General features: G+C 44.9%; 1 protein-coding gene across 3 annotated transcripts in view; it reads left to right on the top strand.

Moving 5' to 3' along the window:
* Positions 1 to 16461, top strand: part of LOC126295476 (tyrosine-protein phosphatase non-receptor type 11-like) — a 308013-nt gene that overhangs the window by 105296 nt on the left and 186256 nt on the right. For 2 of the 3 annotated variants that reach the window (XM_049988023.1, XM_049988022.1), the window contains exon 4: positions 13484 to 13721. In XM_049988023.1, the coding sequence (XP_049843980.1) occupies positions 13484 to 13721 (238 nt within the window). Of the gene's footprint in view, positions 1 to 5366; positions 5407 to 13483; positions 13722 to 16461 lie in introns of those variants that run through there. The other variant, XM_049988024.1, reaches the window with a different exon arrangement.

Here is a 16461-nt window from a genome sequence, read left to right as displayed (position 1 = left end):
CCACATCCTTCTGAATCTGCTTAGTGTATTCATCTCTTGATCTCCCTCTACGATTTTTACCCTCCACACTGCCCTCCAATATTAAATTGGTGATCCCTTGATGCCTCAGAAGGTCTCCTACCAACCGATCCCTCCTTCTTGTCAAGTTGTGCCACAAACTTCTCTTCTCCCCAATTCTATGCACTACCTCCTCATTAGTTATGTGATCTACCCATCTAATATTCAGCATTCTTATGTAGCACAACATTTCGAAAGCTTCTATTCTCTTCTTGTCCAAACTATTTATCGTCCATGTTTCACTTCCATACATGGCTACACTCCATACAAATACTTCCAGAAACGACGTCCTGACACTTAAATCAATACTCGATGTTAACAAGTTTCTCTTCTTCAGAAACGCTTTCCTTGCCATTCCTAGTCTACATTTTATATCCTCTACTTCGACCATTTACTTCCTAAATAACAAAACTCCTTTACTACTTTATGTCTCTCATTTCCTAATCTAATTCCCTCAGCATCACCCGATTTAATTTGACTGCATTCCATTATCCTCGTTTTGCTTTTGTTAATGTTCATCTTATATCCTCCTTCCAAGACACTGTCCATTCAGTTCAACTCCTCTTCCAGGCCCTTTGCTGTATCTGACAGAATTACAATGTCATCGGCGAACCTTCAATTTCTTTTTTCTTGTCCATGGATTTTAATACCTACTCCGAATTTTCCTTTTGTTTCCTTTACTGTTTGCTCAATATAGAGATTGAATAACATCGGGGAGAGGCTACAACCCTGTGTGACTCCCTTCCCAACCACTGCTTCCCTTTCATGCCCCTCGACTCTTATGACTGACATCTCGTTTCTGTACAAATTGTAAATAGCCTTTCGCTTCCTGTATTTTTCCCCTGTCACCCTCAGAATTTCAAAGATAGTATTCCACTCAACATTGTGAGAAGTTTTCTCTAAGCCTACAAATACTAGAAACGTAGGTTTGCATTTCCTTAATATTTCTTCTAAGATAAGTCGTAAGGTCAGTATCGCCTCACGTGTTCCAACATTTGTACGGAATCCAAACTTTCTTCCCCGTGCTCGGCTTCTACCAGTTTCTCCATTCGCCTGTAAAGAATTCGCGTTAGTATTTTGCAGCTGTGACTTATTAAATCCGTATTAAGGATGGTGGAAACGTAGACTAGACAAACAAACTATAAAAATAGAAAGTACCAAATTTGCTGCCTCCTTGTACCCCATGAAAACCGTCATATTAATACAGAAAACGGAGTCCTTGAGTCTCTGTTTTCATCTTCAGCTCTGACCATTGGTAATGCCCAGATAGTGGTAAGTGCCCTGATTGCAGCATGGTTTCTGAGCAGAGTTTAAACAAATTCGTCAGTGGGGAATACTGTTTTTTGTATTCAAGCACTTATCACTTTTCCAGAAAATACTTCTTTTATATGCCTATATAATTAAATATTTTCATTCTGTGTATCTTGGAACGAAGTAACACAACAATTTTCAGCCTTTGTTCGATTCCTACATTTAGATCAGGATATAATAGGAATGAAAAACCGCGAATTGGTTATTCCTGGAACTGATTATTTTGAGCAGCTTTAAGATCAGGTAAAACGTGCGTTGAAGAAAACAGGTGTAATGGATAACCGGTTGCTTCAGCGATAAGCGCCATCCCTACTGCATTAATCGCAACTAAACTAACGCTGCAAAAAAAGAAAAAAGATCACGTTACTTTCTGCCGTTTCGAATGCCCTCGGCCCCATACAACAATGAGCAACGACCGCACGTTTCAAACAGTTAAAAAAAAAAAAAAAAGTTCTTGCGCCGTACCCTGTGGTATAGATGCGAGTGAGAAGAACGTCACGATGAAGTTTCGCAGATGTTAAACGTGTCTGCATGTGCTGCCGAATTCTGCCTCTCTCTCTGTCTCTCTGTGTGTAGAAGTGTCCGATTTTAATGCATTTTTTTAAATTTGAAAACTGGTTTAATTGGGATGGTTTTAGCTATCTTCCATGAAAGTCTGCTCGTTCGTTTTAATTTCAGCGGAGTAATTAAGTAAAAATGTCTACCGCCAGCACGCTCTGAAATAATCCTGCGTGATAGGTAAGAGCTACATCACGTTTCATAGTGGCACGCTGTGGAACTCAAAAAGATCTAAATAAAAGCCCGAAAGACAACCATTAGCTTTTACGGCTGACCAACAGTGGTGATAGATGGCTTTACAAGTCTTCCGGTTCAGCACCTACAAAGCAGAGAAAGGATGGTTGTGACTGGGCAGTGGAACACAAACACACGGCCTCGCACACTTGTCTCGTGGCCTCCAGTTGTGTACGATGTCGAATGCTTTTGCCCTACCAGCTTAGGCAGCTCGCTTTCTTTCGACCCGATTTAGAATGACTGCCGCTGCTTGTTGCTTATGGTGTCTCAGTTAGATAAAGATATACTAAAACATTGTCAATGAATATGCGTGTCAATTAAAGGAACACGTAAATCGCATTAGTGAAAAAGATCTAGCGTTTTGTGGTGGAAGCAATTTGTATGAATGTGGGGGTAGAGTGTCGATCGTACAACGTCTTCTACTAAAATAGGAAGTTTGAAAATCATGAAATACAACGTAAATTTAAAATTTAAAAAACCGACGCGAAAACCTCTGAAAAGTAAAAAAAAAATACTACCCCTTCACGTTTGATGTAAGTAATAATATTTTGATCCAAGCCTCGTCGCTTCGGGGGCCCGTTGAAGGTAAATGCAATAAAATTAAGAATTTAACAGCAGCTGTCCCTTGAAGGAACTTTTAATGACTTGTTATACGAAATATGAAATCTAGTCCACCTTAAATAACCTTACGTTGTTAAAGATTGCAATTACCTATTTATTTTTACATCATACAGAGGGGTCCAAAAAAATGTATCCACTGTTTAAAAGTCCATAACTGGCAAACAAATTGATATACTTGTCTCACCTTTGGTAGTTTAATAATTTGTAGTTCAGGCAGTCGCCACAGAAGCGTTGTATTGAGTTGTTTTGTTTTGTCAGATGACAGTCGCCAGATGGTGTTTTGTTCTTAGCTGCACCTAGTTACTCGAGTAAACCTGGCTGGCGGAAGGAATGATGAAAGGACGTCAGTTTTGAAGTGGTATTTTAAGTACGAAATATTAATGAGGTTCAACGGCAATGGTGAAATGAGTATCAAACAGAGCCACGACACGTTTATCGATTCGTCGCATTCGAAACTAATTTGAAGCCGAAGGCTGTGTTAAAGATGGACACAAACAAAGATCTGGACGACCTGTAACGGTAACAAGTCCGGCTAACTGCCGCCGTGTGTTACAACAATTCACTCGCTCACCACAGAAGTCTGTGAGACAAATGTGTGGTCTGATGAGGCACAGTTCCAACTTAATGGCACAGTAAATCGCCACAATTGTATCTGCTGGGCCGCCGAAATCCGAACGTCCGTGTAGACAAAGCCGTGAACTTGCCAAGAGTGAATGTGTGGTGTGGGCTGCATTGGGCCATTCTTCTTTGACAGCACAGTTACCGGTGATATGTACCTTCAGACATCCATTTCACCTGCCATCCGAAACTTGTACGGAGACGGAAGAGTTTACTTTGAACAAGATGGTGCCCCAGCCCACTACCAAAATCGTGTTAGGGAGACCTCGACGAAAACCTACCAGGAAGATGGACAGGCCGTAGAGGTGCCGTGGAGTATCCACCACGTTCCTTAGACGTAACTCGTCTGGAACACTGAAGGACGTCGTTTGTCGACAAAAGCCACGCACTTTGGATGAACTTCGTGAATCCGTCGTTCATTAATGTGCAAATATGCAAACGAGCACGTTGTGGTCAGTAGTTCGTGCTGCAGTTTGGCGGCATCGTTTGTGTGTGGATGTTAATGGTGACCATTTCGGACACCTACAGTGATATCTTTAAGTTGGACTTTAAGCAGACTTTCACCAAAAATGAGAAATCTCCATCAATTAGTTTGCAAGTTATGGACTTTTAAACAGTGGATACATTTTTTTGGACCCCTTTGTATTTCAATGTAATTACGTACGAACTTGGTTTTATATGCAAGTCCTCAGCCCGTGGTCCAGTGGCCGGCGTTGCTGCCTCTGGATCACAGGGTGGCGGGTTCGACTCCCTTCCGGGTCGGGCATTTTTCTCGACGCTGGGACTGCGTGTTTGTGCTGACGTCATCGTTTCATCGTCATTCGGGAAAGTGGGGAGAACGGAGTGTGCAAATATTGGGAATGTGTAACTGCGCAGTCAAGCGCCCCACAAACCAATCATCATCATCATCATCATCATCATCATCATCATCATCATCATCATCATCATTGCTCTGTGTAGCGACGCCTATTACCTGCTGTTGTTTGATTATAGATAGACTAACTCACGCTTCGTTAAACCGCGAACGGGCAGGCGTCGCAGACGGTTGCGCCTCTACTGCGAATTTTTTCGACTAAATCAAAACAAGACTTGATTGTCTTAATGGGAATTCCGCGATCGTTCATTAAATAAAAATATTGCGTTTCAGTCTTCGATCGGGCATCTAGCCCGAAACCAGTCATTGGAAATAAAGAATAGCGATCAAAGACTGAAACGCCATATTTTTATTTAAATTAATTAAGACTCAGACTCAACGATATTTACCTGCGCCGGCCGCTGTGGCCGAGCGGTTCTAGGCGCTTCAGTCGGGAACCACGCGACTGCTACGGTCGCAGGTTCGAATCCTACCTCGAGCATGGATTTGTGTGATGTCCTTAGGTCGGTTCGGTTTAAGTAGTTCTAAGTTGTAGGGGACTGATGACCTCAGATGTTAAGTCCCATAGTGCTCAGAGCCATTTGAACCATTAGTTACCTGCGTTGCGTTGCCTACTTAGCTTACTCTTGTTGAAATTTCATACTTCATCATTTTCAGACGCATTCTCCGTTTACATTATTTACTTATCCAAATCGTGACGCGACAGCGCGTGGATCGAAATATTTCTCCTTATAGTAAACCTAAGAGGGCAATACCTATTATTTTCCTAAAATTTTACAGACCTTTGTTGCGGCGCTGATTTTACACTTTTAATTTAAGTTCTATTTTTCTGTCCCTTTCCTAGTCTCTCCCCTCTCTCTCTCTCTCTCTCTCTCTCTCTCTCTCTCTCTCTCTCTCTCTCACACACACACATTCCGGCGCCCATTAGCCGTGTCACCGTGTAGCGAGCCAGACACGCAGCGCCGGCCCGTTGTCTGGTTTACTCTGCCTCTGCCTCTGCCTCTACACCGCCTGCCTGCCCGCCCACACCGGCTGACTCAGCGCTCTAATTGCTCTGTCCTCGCCCCGCCCCGCTGCCAGCGGTCACGAGGTGCGCTGCCGTCCACCGCCACTGAGTGTCACCCACTGTGCAGGTAGTGTAGAGTAGTGTAGTATATGGTGTAGCGTGCATGTGTGGCCGGCGGCTGCTCACCACCTTCTGTCCGGCTGGTGCGTCTCTCTCTCCGTTCATCTCTTCTCTTCTGTCCAACTCCGCAGCCTTGTCTCTCTGTTACACCGCAGCTTGCCTCTCCTAACGCACTTTTCGACACTCAGCGGCTGTCACTCCAACTTCTGCTTAGCAATTCTTAGTGTTGTCACTCTGCCCGCTCCACTCGCAATGTTGTATTCTCTCGTTTTATTCCACCGAGTTTCCGAATTACACTGACGCGACAAGACGCGTGGGACACGCCCTAATATAGTGCCGGGGCAGTGCAGCTACTCGCCTCGAATAATAGAGAATTAAAATTAAAACGAAGCCCAGCGTTGGCCGTAATATTGGTGGTTTATTGATAGCAAAATCGATTTTCAATCACATAGTGAGATAACTAGATACCAGTGTCTGTGAGCTTAATTTGTACTCGGCAGCACTGAAGACGATCACCATGTGATGGAAAATCGATTTTGCCATCAATAAACCACCAATGTTACGGCCAACGCTGGCCTTCCTTTTAATTTAACATACACGGTCGTTGAGCACAGCCGGCCGCGGCTTCAGTATAGAACCGCGCGTCCTTTACGGTGGCAGGTTCGAATCGTGCCTCGGGCACGGATGTGTGTGATGTCCTTAGCTTAGTTAGGCTTAAGTAGGTCTAAGTTCTAGGGGACTGATGACCTCAGAAGTTAAGTCGTGTAGTCCTCAGAGCCGTTGTGCACACGGCACTCCATCGAGTCGCACATCAAATAGATAATTATTGTGAAGGTGGTTCGGTGAACCCTCTGCCACGCACTTAGATGTGATTTCCGGACTATCCGTGTGGATGCAGATGAAACGCGTTTTTGCTGCGTCAGGATCTTCCCACGAAATTTCAATCACCGACATTCCCCTCCGAATGCGAGAATGTTTGTTGGCGCCCACCCAGATAGGGAGGAATGATCGTCATAATAAAATAAGGGAAATCGGAGCTCGTACATGGCTGTAGTGGAACGTATACTGTGTTCCAACATTATGACGTACCTGGAAGAAAACGATTTACTGACTCACAGTCAGCATGGATCCAGAAAATATCGCTCTTGTCAAACACAACTAGCTCTTTATACTCACGAAGTAATGAGTGCTAGCGACAGGGGATCTCAAATTGATGCCGTATTTTTGGATTTCCAGAAGGCTTTCGACACCGTTCCTCACAAGCGTCTTCTAACCAAACTGCGTGCCTACGGAGTATCGCCTCAGTTGTGCGACTTGATTCGTGATTTCCTGTCAGAAAGGTCACAGTTCGTAGTAATAGACGGAAAGTCATCGAGTAAAACAGAAGTAACATCCGGCGTTCCCCCAAGGAAGTGTTACGGGCCCTCTCTTGTTCCTGATCTACATCAACAGCATAGGAGACAATCAGAGAAGCCGTCTTAGATTGTTTGCACACGGTGCTGTCACATACCGTCTTGTAATGTCGTCAGATGACCAAAACGACTTGCAAAATGATGTAGATAACATATCTGTATGGTGCGAAAAGTGGCAACTGGCACTGAATAAAGAAAAGTCTGAAGTTATTCACGTGAGTACTAAAAGAAATCAGCTAAATTACGATTACGCGGTAAATCAAGCGAACTCGACTAAATACTTAGGGGTTACAATTACGAATAATCTAAATTGGAACGATCACAGAGCACTTAGAACGTGCAACAGGTCTACCAAAGAGACTCCTTAACCACGCTTTCTGGAGTACTGCTGTGCGGTGTGGGATCCGCATCAGGTGGGACTGACGGATGACATCGGAAAAGTACAAAGAAGGGCGGCTCGTTTTGTACTATCGCGAAATAGGGGGGCAGATAGTGTCACAGACGTGATACGTGAATTGCAGTGGCAGTTATTGAAACATAGGCGTTTTCCGTTCCGACGGGATCTTCTCATGAAATTTCAATGACCAGTTTGCTACTCCGATTGCGAAAACATTCTGCTGGCACCCACCTACATAGGAAGGAATGATGATCACGATAAAATAAGAGAAATCGGTGCTCGCACACAAAAATTTAAGTGTTCGTTTTTCCTGGGCGCCGTTCGAGAGGGGAACGGTAGAGAGACAGCTTGCAGGTGGTTCATTGAACCCTCTGCCACGCACTTTATTGTGCATAGGAAAGTAATCACGTAGATGTAGATGTTAGGCGCTTTTACACTCAAGAAAAAAGTGTGCGAGACAGTTAAGTGTGAATTGCAGAGTAGTCCTGTAGATACAAATTGTACGCAACGAAGGTCGCCATCTTGGGCAAATAAGTCCGGATTGAGCTGCAGGAAGTGGGATGAAAGATCGTGAGTCGCGAAGTGACGAGCGGACGTCTGAGTACAGAACAGGTGAGCAGAGCAGCTGGTGGAGACTGTTTAGGAGCAGTTTCAAGCGCGAAACAGAAAATGGAGCGAGGTGTGTGCCGGGTGTGTCATGAGGATACAGGACCGCACGCTGACGAATAAGAGACGGAATGCGGCAAGAGCAGCGGCGAACAGCGGGGCGAAAGAAGCCGGAAGAAGGTATGGGGAGGAAATGCGTGCGCAGCAGCGCAGGGTGGCTGCAGCTATACGAACGCAGAGGTAGGTCGTGGGTGGAGTGATATCAGAACCGAAATTGACATGAAGGAAGCGGAGAGGATTCTCGAACATATACTCTTAGTTCGTATATAATGATTTCCTCCAGACAGAGAAGTTGCTGTCCGTGCATCAGCACGGCTTTAGAAAGCATCGCTCCTGCGAAACGCAACTCGCCCTTTTTTTCACACGATATCTTTCGAACCGTGGATGAAGGAAATCGGACGGATGCCTTGTTCCTCGACTTCCGGAAAGCGTTTGACTCGGTGCCCGACAGCAGACTCCTAACTAAGGTACGATCATATGGGATTGGTCCACCAATATGAGAGTGGCTCAAGACTTGTTAAGTAATAGAACCCAGTACGTTGTCCTCGATGGTGAGTGTTCGTCGGAGGTGAGGGTATCATCTGGAGTACCCCAGGGAAGTGTGGTAGGTCCGCTGTTGTTTTCTGTCTACATAAATCATCTTTTGGATCTGGTGGATAGCAATGTGCGGCTGTTTGCTGATGATGCTGTGGTGCACGGGGAGGTGTCGTCGTTGAGTGACTGTAGGAGGAGACGAGATGACTTGGACGGGATTTGCGATTGGTGTAAAGAATGGCAGCTGACTCTAAATGTAGATAAATGTAAATTAATGCAGACGGAAAAAGAATTCCGTAAGGTTTGAATACTCCATTAGTGGTGTAGCGCTTGACACAGTCACGTCAATTAAATATTTGGACGTAACATTGCAGAGCGATATGAAGTGAGACAAGCATGTAACGGCAGCTGTGGGGAAGGCGGATGGTCGTCTTCGGTTCATTGGTAGAATTTTGGGAAGATGTGGTTCATCTGTAAAGGAGACCGCTTATAAAACATGGACCAAAAAGAATTTAGCGTGGTCGTTAAGCATTACTTCATGAAAGGCAAAACGCCTCAGGAGACTAAAGAGAAGCTTGATAAATGTTACGGTGACTCTGCACCTCCCATTAGAACAGTTTATAAGTGGCTTTAAAACGTTCGGAGTGGCCATATTGATGCTGAGCGTTCTGGACGCCCTGTGGAGGTCACGACTCCAGAAATCATCCATAAAATCCGTGATGTGGCGATGGATGGCAGAAGATTGAAGGTGCGTCAGATTGCTAGCCCCGTGGGCATCTCGAATGAACGGCTGCATACTATTTTGCACAAACATTTGGACACGAGAAAGCTATCCGCAAGATGGGTTCGGCGATTGCTCACGCTTGACCAAAAAAAGCTGTTCAGGAAGAATCCGCAGGACTTTAAGCGTCGTTTCGTCACTGTGGATGAAACATTGGCACATTGCCATACTCCTGAGACCAAAGAACAATCTAAACAATGGGTTACCAAGAGAGAATCTGCACCGAAAAAGTCGAAAATCATTCGTTCGGCCTGAAAGGTTATGGCGACTGTCTTTTGAGATTAGCACGGGATGATCCTCATAGACTATCTGGAAAAGGGTGAAACTACTACAGGTGCACATTACTCATCGTTATTGAGCCGTTTGAAAACCCAGCTGCAGGAAAAACGCCGGCGATTGGACCGCAAAAAAGTCCTTTTCCATCACGACAATGCACCAGCACACAGTTCAGCAGCTGTGGTCGCAAAGTGAGTGGAAATAGGATTCCAACTCGTTTCACATTCCCCCCCCCCCCCCTACTCTCCAGACTTGACTCCATCGGACTACTATTTGTTCCCCAATTTGAGGTAATGGCTGGCGGGACAAAGATTTTACTCAAACGAGGACGTGACTGCAGCAACAAACAGCTATTTTGCAGTCTTGGACAGTTCCTGTTAATCGCAAGCAATGGCTCAACAAATCAGAACAGCGTTGGACGAAGTTTACAAGTCTGAAAGGAGACTGCGTCGAAAAATAAGAAAGGTTTACCCCAAACACGTGAGTAGTTTTTATTTTCGCACGGACTTTTCAAACGCCCCCTCGTAAAATACCGGCTTCAAGCGGCCAGTTTTTCCCATCCCTGCAGGGAGCGCCTGGGCGGTGTGGAGCGGAACAGCAAGACAAAGTGGGTCGTATCAGGAAAACGGAGAACGTACTTCATCCTCGGAGTTTCCGAGAAAATCGTCGGGTTCCCGCGAATAAAGCGATTCTGAGAATACACTTCACCTGAGAATTTCACAGTTTGAGTAAAAGCTTGGGGACGGTTGCTCAACATTGACTGATTTCATGTAAGTGAGTAAGTCCTTCAAATCTGAACATTTTGGTTAGGCTTTAACGTCGCTGTTATTGACATTAAATGAAACAACAAGTTTACTGTTACCAGCCCGCTGCTTATATCTATCCACACGACGCGTTTGAAACGCTTAAACCGCCATCATCACTAGGATTTACGTCTGTTAGTATGACGTGTGTGTCTGTGTGTTGCTTTACGATTTTTTGGAGAAACTTGTGGCAGTGTCAAGTGGACAAATAAAACACTATTTCAGAACATGGTTTTGACAAAAAAATTAAGCGCATATCGTAACAGTAATCATAAAATAGGTAAAATAAAGCAGCTCCAGTTATTTTGTGTTTACCGTTGCCTATACGTCTAATTTTTTGTCAAAGTAATCCCACAACCATGTTCGGAAAGCGTTTTGTTTCTCCACTAGACAGTGCCACAAGTTCCTCCAAAAAGTCTTAACACACACAAATGACATACTAACAAATGTAAATCCACCTGATGGAGGTTTAAACCTTCGAAACGCGTCTTGAAGATGAATAAACAGTGACTGATAACAGTAAACTTGTTGTACCATTTAACTAGTAAGTTATGTTTCGGTCAAGATTACAAAGTGTTCTTAAGGAAAAATGGCAGACTTTGCATTGGTCGGAAAGCAAACAAAATACCTACGTAGCCCGAAGAAATACCAAAGGGAGAAAGTGTAGAAGCCTATACTCGGTTAACAATAAGAAAAATACATTTGGCTGGCGAACTGCCTTCCCGAAAATCATGAAACAACATTTTTGTGCTTTTTAGCAGAGCCACGTATTACACTGGTGTAGGGGAAGATCCGGGTGTATCGCTATAGGCCCACCTATGACAGACACCTGTGTCACTCATATTTTGAGAAGTTCATCGTCTAATTTTGTAACGTCATAAAGGTTGTATTTTGAATAAGTAGGTGGACCAGGAAAATAAATAACTGGTTAACTAAAAACGCAGCGATCCCTTTCTCGTATACGATTTAGCACAATGCGACCGCGAAAGTTCCCTACGCGCCAGCGGACGGTTATGCGTCATATGTGACCAGACTTATCTCGTCTGAGAAAAGTCCGTAAGTTTTCTTTACGAGAAAATGTTAAGAGTACGTGAGATTTGGTTTGTATTGTGCGTTCACCTGACTTTAGTAACAAAAAAGTGCCGCGCACGCCGAAAACCCGATAACATCGTCAGAAGAAGCTGTTGTTGTTGTTGTTGTTGTTGTTGTTCTCTTCAGTCCTGAGACTGGTCTGATGCGGCTCTCCATGCTACTCTATCCTGTGCAAGCTTCTTCATCTCCCAGTACCTTCTGCAACCTACATCCTTCTGAATCTGCTTAGTGTACTCATCTCTCGGTCTCCCTCTACGATTTTACCCTCCACACTGCCCTCCAGTACTAAATTTGTGATCCCTTGATGCCTCAAAACATGTCCTACCAACCGATCCCTTCTTCTAGCGAAGTTGTGCCACAAACTCCTCTTCTCTCCAATTCTGTTCAATACCTCCTCATTAGCTATGTGATCTACCCATCTAATGTTCAGCATTCTTCTGTAGCACCACATTTCGAAAGCTTCTATTCTCTTCCTGTGCAAACTATTTATTGTTCATGTTTCACTTCCATACGTGGCTACACTCCATACAAATACTTTCAGAAACGACTTCCTAACACTTAAATCTATACTCGATGTTAACAAATTTCTCGTCTTCAGAAACGCTTTCCTTGCCATTACCAGTCTACATTTTATATCCTCTCTACTTCGACCATCATCAGTTATTTTGCTCCCCAAATAGCAAAACTCCTTTACCACTTTAAGTGTCTCATTTCCTAATCTAATTCCCTCCCCCACGTAACTCGACTACATTCTATTATCCTCGTTTTGGTTTTGTTGATGTTCATCTTATACCCTCCTTTCAAGACACTGTCCATTCCATTCAACTGCTCTTCCAAGTCCTTTGCTGTCTCTGACAGAATTACAATGTCATCGACAAACCTCAACATTTTTTCTTCTCCATGGATTTAATATCTACTCCGAATTTTTCTTTTGTTTTCTTTACTGCTTGCTCAATCTACAGATTGAATAGCATCGGGGAGAGACTACAACCCTGTCTCACTCCCTTGCCAACCACTGCTTCCCTTTCATGTCCCTCGACTCTTATAACTGCCATCTGGTTTCTGTACAAATTGAAAATAGCCTTTCGCTACCTGCATTTTACCCCTGCCACCTTCAGAATTTGAAAGAGAGTATTCCAGTCAACATTGTCAAAAGCTTTCTCTAAGTCTGCAAATGCTAGAAACGTAGGTTTGCCTTTCCTTAATCTTTCTTCTAAGATAAGTTGTTAGGCCAGTATTGCCTCACGCGTTCCGACATTTCTACGGAATCCAAACTGATCTTCCCCGAGGTCGGCTTCTATCAGTTTTTCCATTCGTCTGTACAGAATTCGCGTTAGTATGTTGCAGCTGTGACTTATTAAACTGATTGTTCCGTAATTTTCACATGTCAGCACCTGCTTTCTTTGGGATTGAAATAATTATATTCTTCTTGAAGTCTGAGGGTATTTCGCCTGTCTCGTACATTTTGCTAACCAGATGGTAGAGTTTTGTCAGGACTGGCTCTCCCAAGGCCGTCAGTAGTTCTAATGGAATGTTGTCTACTCCCGGGGCCTTGTTTCGACTCAGGTCTTTCAGTGGTGTGTCAAACTCTTCACTCCCGTTTCACCTTCATCTACATCCTCTTCCATTTCAATAATTTTATTTTTATTTTTCAACGACGCGTTTCGCCTTAATAGGCATCTTCAGGTTATCTTTTGTAGATGGAGGCACCAATATCTGCATAACGCATTCCCGTTCACAGGAGCGTGTAACAGTAAGATGGGGGCTCAGCTAGTAAGCATAGTGCCTTAAGCATTTAAAGCGTCGCTGAAAAATAAAAAAAATAAAATCGCAACGAAGACTGTTATTAAGCAGTACTGTTAAGCACTGGTTTGGTGTTATGCCGTATATAGGCTGGAACAATTTTTATAGTATGCTGTCTAGTGACCTTAGCTTTTCGTCCTCATAGGAATCGTTCCTTACGTGTTGTCTGTCCATATTTACCAACACACACCTATGATAATGCGCAGTTAAGAAACAATAATTGTTGATGTCTTTAGCGGTGTATTATTCGAGCAGTTGTTGTAGAAAGACGTGTTCCGTCGAGCTGTTGTTGACGGCGTGATTCGCCGTTCTGCCCGCAGGCGGCAGCACCAAGCGGTGCCGCGACGAGATGGAGTCCGGTGGCGCCGCCGCCGCCACGGCGGTCTCCCCACCACCCGCTGCCGCGCACAACAGCGCCGAGGCGGCGATCGCTTCTGCGCATGCGCCGAGCCCCGCCGCGCATGTGCCGGCGGCGGCCGCCCTCACTGCGCATGCGCCGGGCTTGGAGCCGGCGCGCAGACAGAGCTGCCTGCCAGTGTCCAGCTACAAGCTGCGCAGGTGAGATCGTGCGCTCGTACAAGCCACATTTCCCAATCAGCTTGTCCGTAAACGGATTTTGTAATACCGCTGCTGGTTTCGAAACGTCGCTTTCGTCCGTTATTCGGTCCGCGAAGTCACTCGTTGCAGTGGCCATAGTCCCCACGACGAATTTTTCGGATTCAGCCGTCGCTTTGCAATGTTTATATGACCTCCTTAGCTTTTTATTGTCTGAGGAATCGTTTCTTGCAGTTTGACCAGAAGTCGTCTTCCTCATGCCACCGAACTTCACTAATTCCCATTGTATATAAGTTTAACGTACCCATTTCGCTTTTTAAATTTTCTTTCCTATCTGCCAATCACACCGTAAAAAAAGAAATAAAAACAAAACTCTAATTGTTCTTGAGTAATATTAACAGGGTTATTTTTAAAGAGGTACTGACGGAGAAGTGGATTCCAGAACCTGAAAATATTCTTAGCACACTGTTGGCAATATCGACGAAGATTCAATTACGTGTACTGCAGAAGGGTAGGCGCTGCATACACAAACGCCACATTGTTTCTTAAGCACACGTTTCGTTAGTTCTCACTGACTTCTACTTACAGCATACTTTCTAAAGAAATACCGATGAACAAGGAGGGCCGTGCAACTGAAAATTTTGAATATAATATTCCAGAATGAAAATTTCTCTCTGCAGCGGGGATACGAGACTTCGTGGTCGATTGCAAGTGTGTGCCGCACGGAGTCTCGAACTCCCGACCTCTGCTGGTTGCAGGCAGCTGCTCTGCCGGCCCAGCTGCGATATCCGTCCTTCTGAGAGCGCTGGCGTTGCAGGTTTCGCAGGAGTTGTGTGGGAGTTCGGAAGGCAGCAGAAGAGGTGCCGGCGGAAGTAAAGCTGCTGAGCGGCTGCCCTCGAAACGCAGAGGTCGCGAGTTCCAGCCTCGGCCCGGCACACGGTCTTAATCTGCCACCAAGTACGAATATGGCGTTAGCAAGTTTAACTGAAAAAGTAAAAACGTGTGTGGAATATGGTGGAGAAGTTCATTAAAAACGATAAATATTTTTTTTCTAAATGTTTTAGTACTGACCAAATACCTAACTACATTACAGTGTTGTCAAACGGCGGGCATAAAGTTGAGTCGCCAGTAAAACCAACACCTTAATACAGTTGGAGGAATTTCGTAATTTTTTAACACACTATACTAGGTGACGTCGCAAATCGTCCATTTCAATTACACATGTACGAAGATAAAGTAGTCACTGCCTTCCACCGTTCGCAGCCCGTGTGTTAATATTACAACCGTTTACTGTGGGACGCGGATAAACCGCTACGAACCAACATAAATAACGGTTGTCAGCCAAACGTTGAACCGCGGCACAGAAACTGGACAAGTCGACCACGAAAAGCCCTTTAGCTGTTTGAACACTTCCAGGCAACGTTCCGGTATCCGACGACTGCACTGGACTACGCTCTCCGCTAGCAGTTCAACACCCCACCTCCAAGTGCCTGTCACCCATTGATAATTACTCAAACAAGAAACGGCAACGGAGTTCTAAGTCAGAAAGGCAAAATGTGCCTCAAAACACGACTTTCGAATTTGCGCAGGAACAAAATAAAATTTACTGGTGTCTCTTAAGCCTACACAGGTTCGTCACTTTTATGCGACAGCACTTACAGCTTCGTAATGTGTCCACCATCTGCTTTCCGCCCTTCTTTTACCGAAGAAGTCGTCGCTCATGAATCCGCAGGTTAAACGCCGACGCAAGGCGACGCAGTCTACATTCCCTTCGCTCTTTCGGGCTGCACTAACTCACTCACTCCTACACCCACATCCACCTCTACAGTCTGCAAACCACTGACAAGTGCGTGGCAGACGATATGTCCCACTGTGCTTGCAGTATTCGATATCTTTTCCTCGCCATCCCCACTGTCAGCGATGTGTAGGGGATTGTAGACGTGTTGTTGTTGTCTTCAGTCCTGAGACTGGTTTGATGCAGCTCTCCATGCTACTCTATCCTGTGCAAGCTGCTTCATCTCCCAGTACCTACTGCAACCTACATCCTTCTGAATCTGCTTAGTGTATTCATCTCTTGGTCTCCCTCTACGATTTTTACCCTCCTCGCTGCCCTCCAATACTAAACTGGTGATCCCTTGATGACTCAGGACATGTCCTACCAATCGGTCCCTTCTTCTAGTCAAGTTGTGCCACAAATTACTCTCCTTCCCAATTCTGTTCAATACCTCCTCATTAGTTATGTGATCTACCCACCTAATCTTCAGTATCCTTCTGTAGCACCACATGGAAGCTTCTATTCTCTTCTTGTCAAAGCTATTTATCATCCATGTTCCACTTCCATACACGGCTACACTCCATACAAATACTTTCAGAAAAGAGTTCCTGACACTTAAATCAATACTCGATGTTAACTAGTTTCTCTTCTTCAGAAACACTTTCCTTGCCGTTGCCAGTTTACATTTTATATCTTCCCTACACCCTCCTCCCCCCCCCCCCCCCCAATGAACCATGGACCTTGCCGTTGGTGGGGAGGCTTGCGTGCCTCAGCGATACAGATGGCCGTACTGTAGGTGCAACCACAACGGAGGGGTATCTGTTGAGAGGCCAGACAAACGTGTGGTTCCTGAAGAGGGGCAGCAGCCTTTTCAGTAGTTGCAGGGGCAACAGTCTGGATGATTGACTGATCTGGCCCTGTAACACTAACCAAAACGGCCTTGCTGTGCTGGTACTGCGAACGGCTGAA

This window comes from Schistocerca gregaria, chromosome 11 (genome assembly GCF_023897955.1).
Source record: "Schistocerca gregaria isolate iqSchGreg1 chromosome 11, iqSchGreg1.2, whole genome shotgun sequence".
NCBI lineage: Eukaryota > Metazoa > Arthropoda > Insecta > Orthoptera > Acrididae > Schistocerca > Schistocerca gregaria.
The sequence above is the reverse complement of the archived record's forward strand: the minus strand, read 5'-3'. Positions and strand labels throughout refer to the sequence as shown.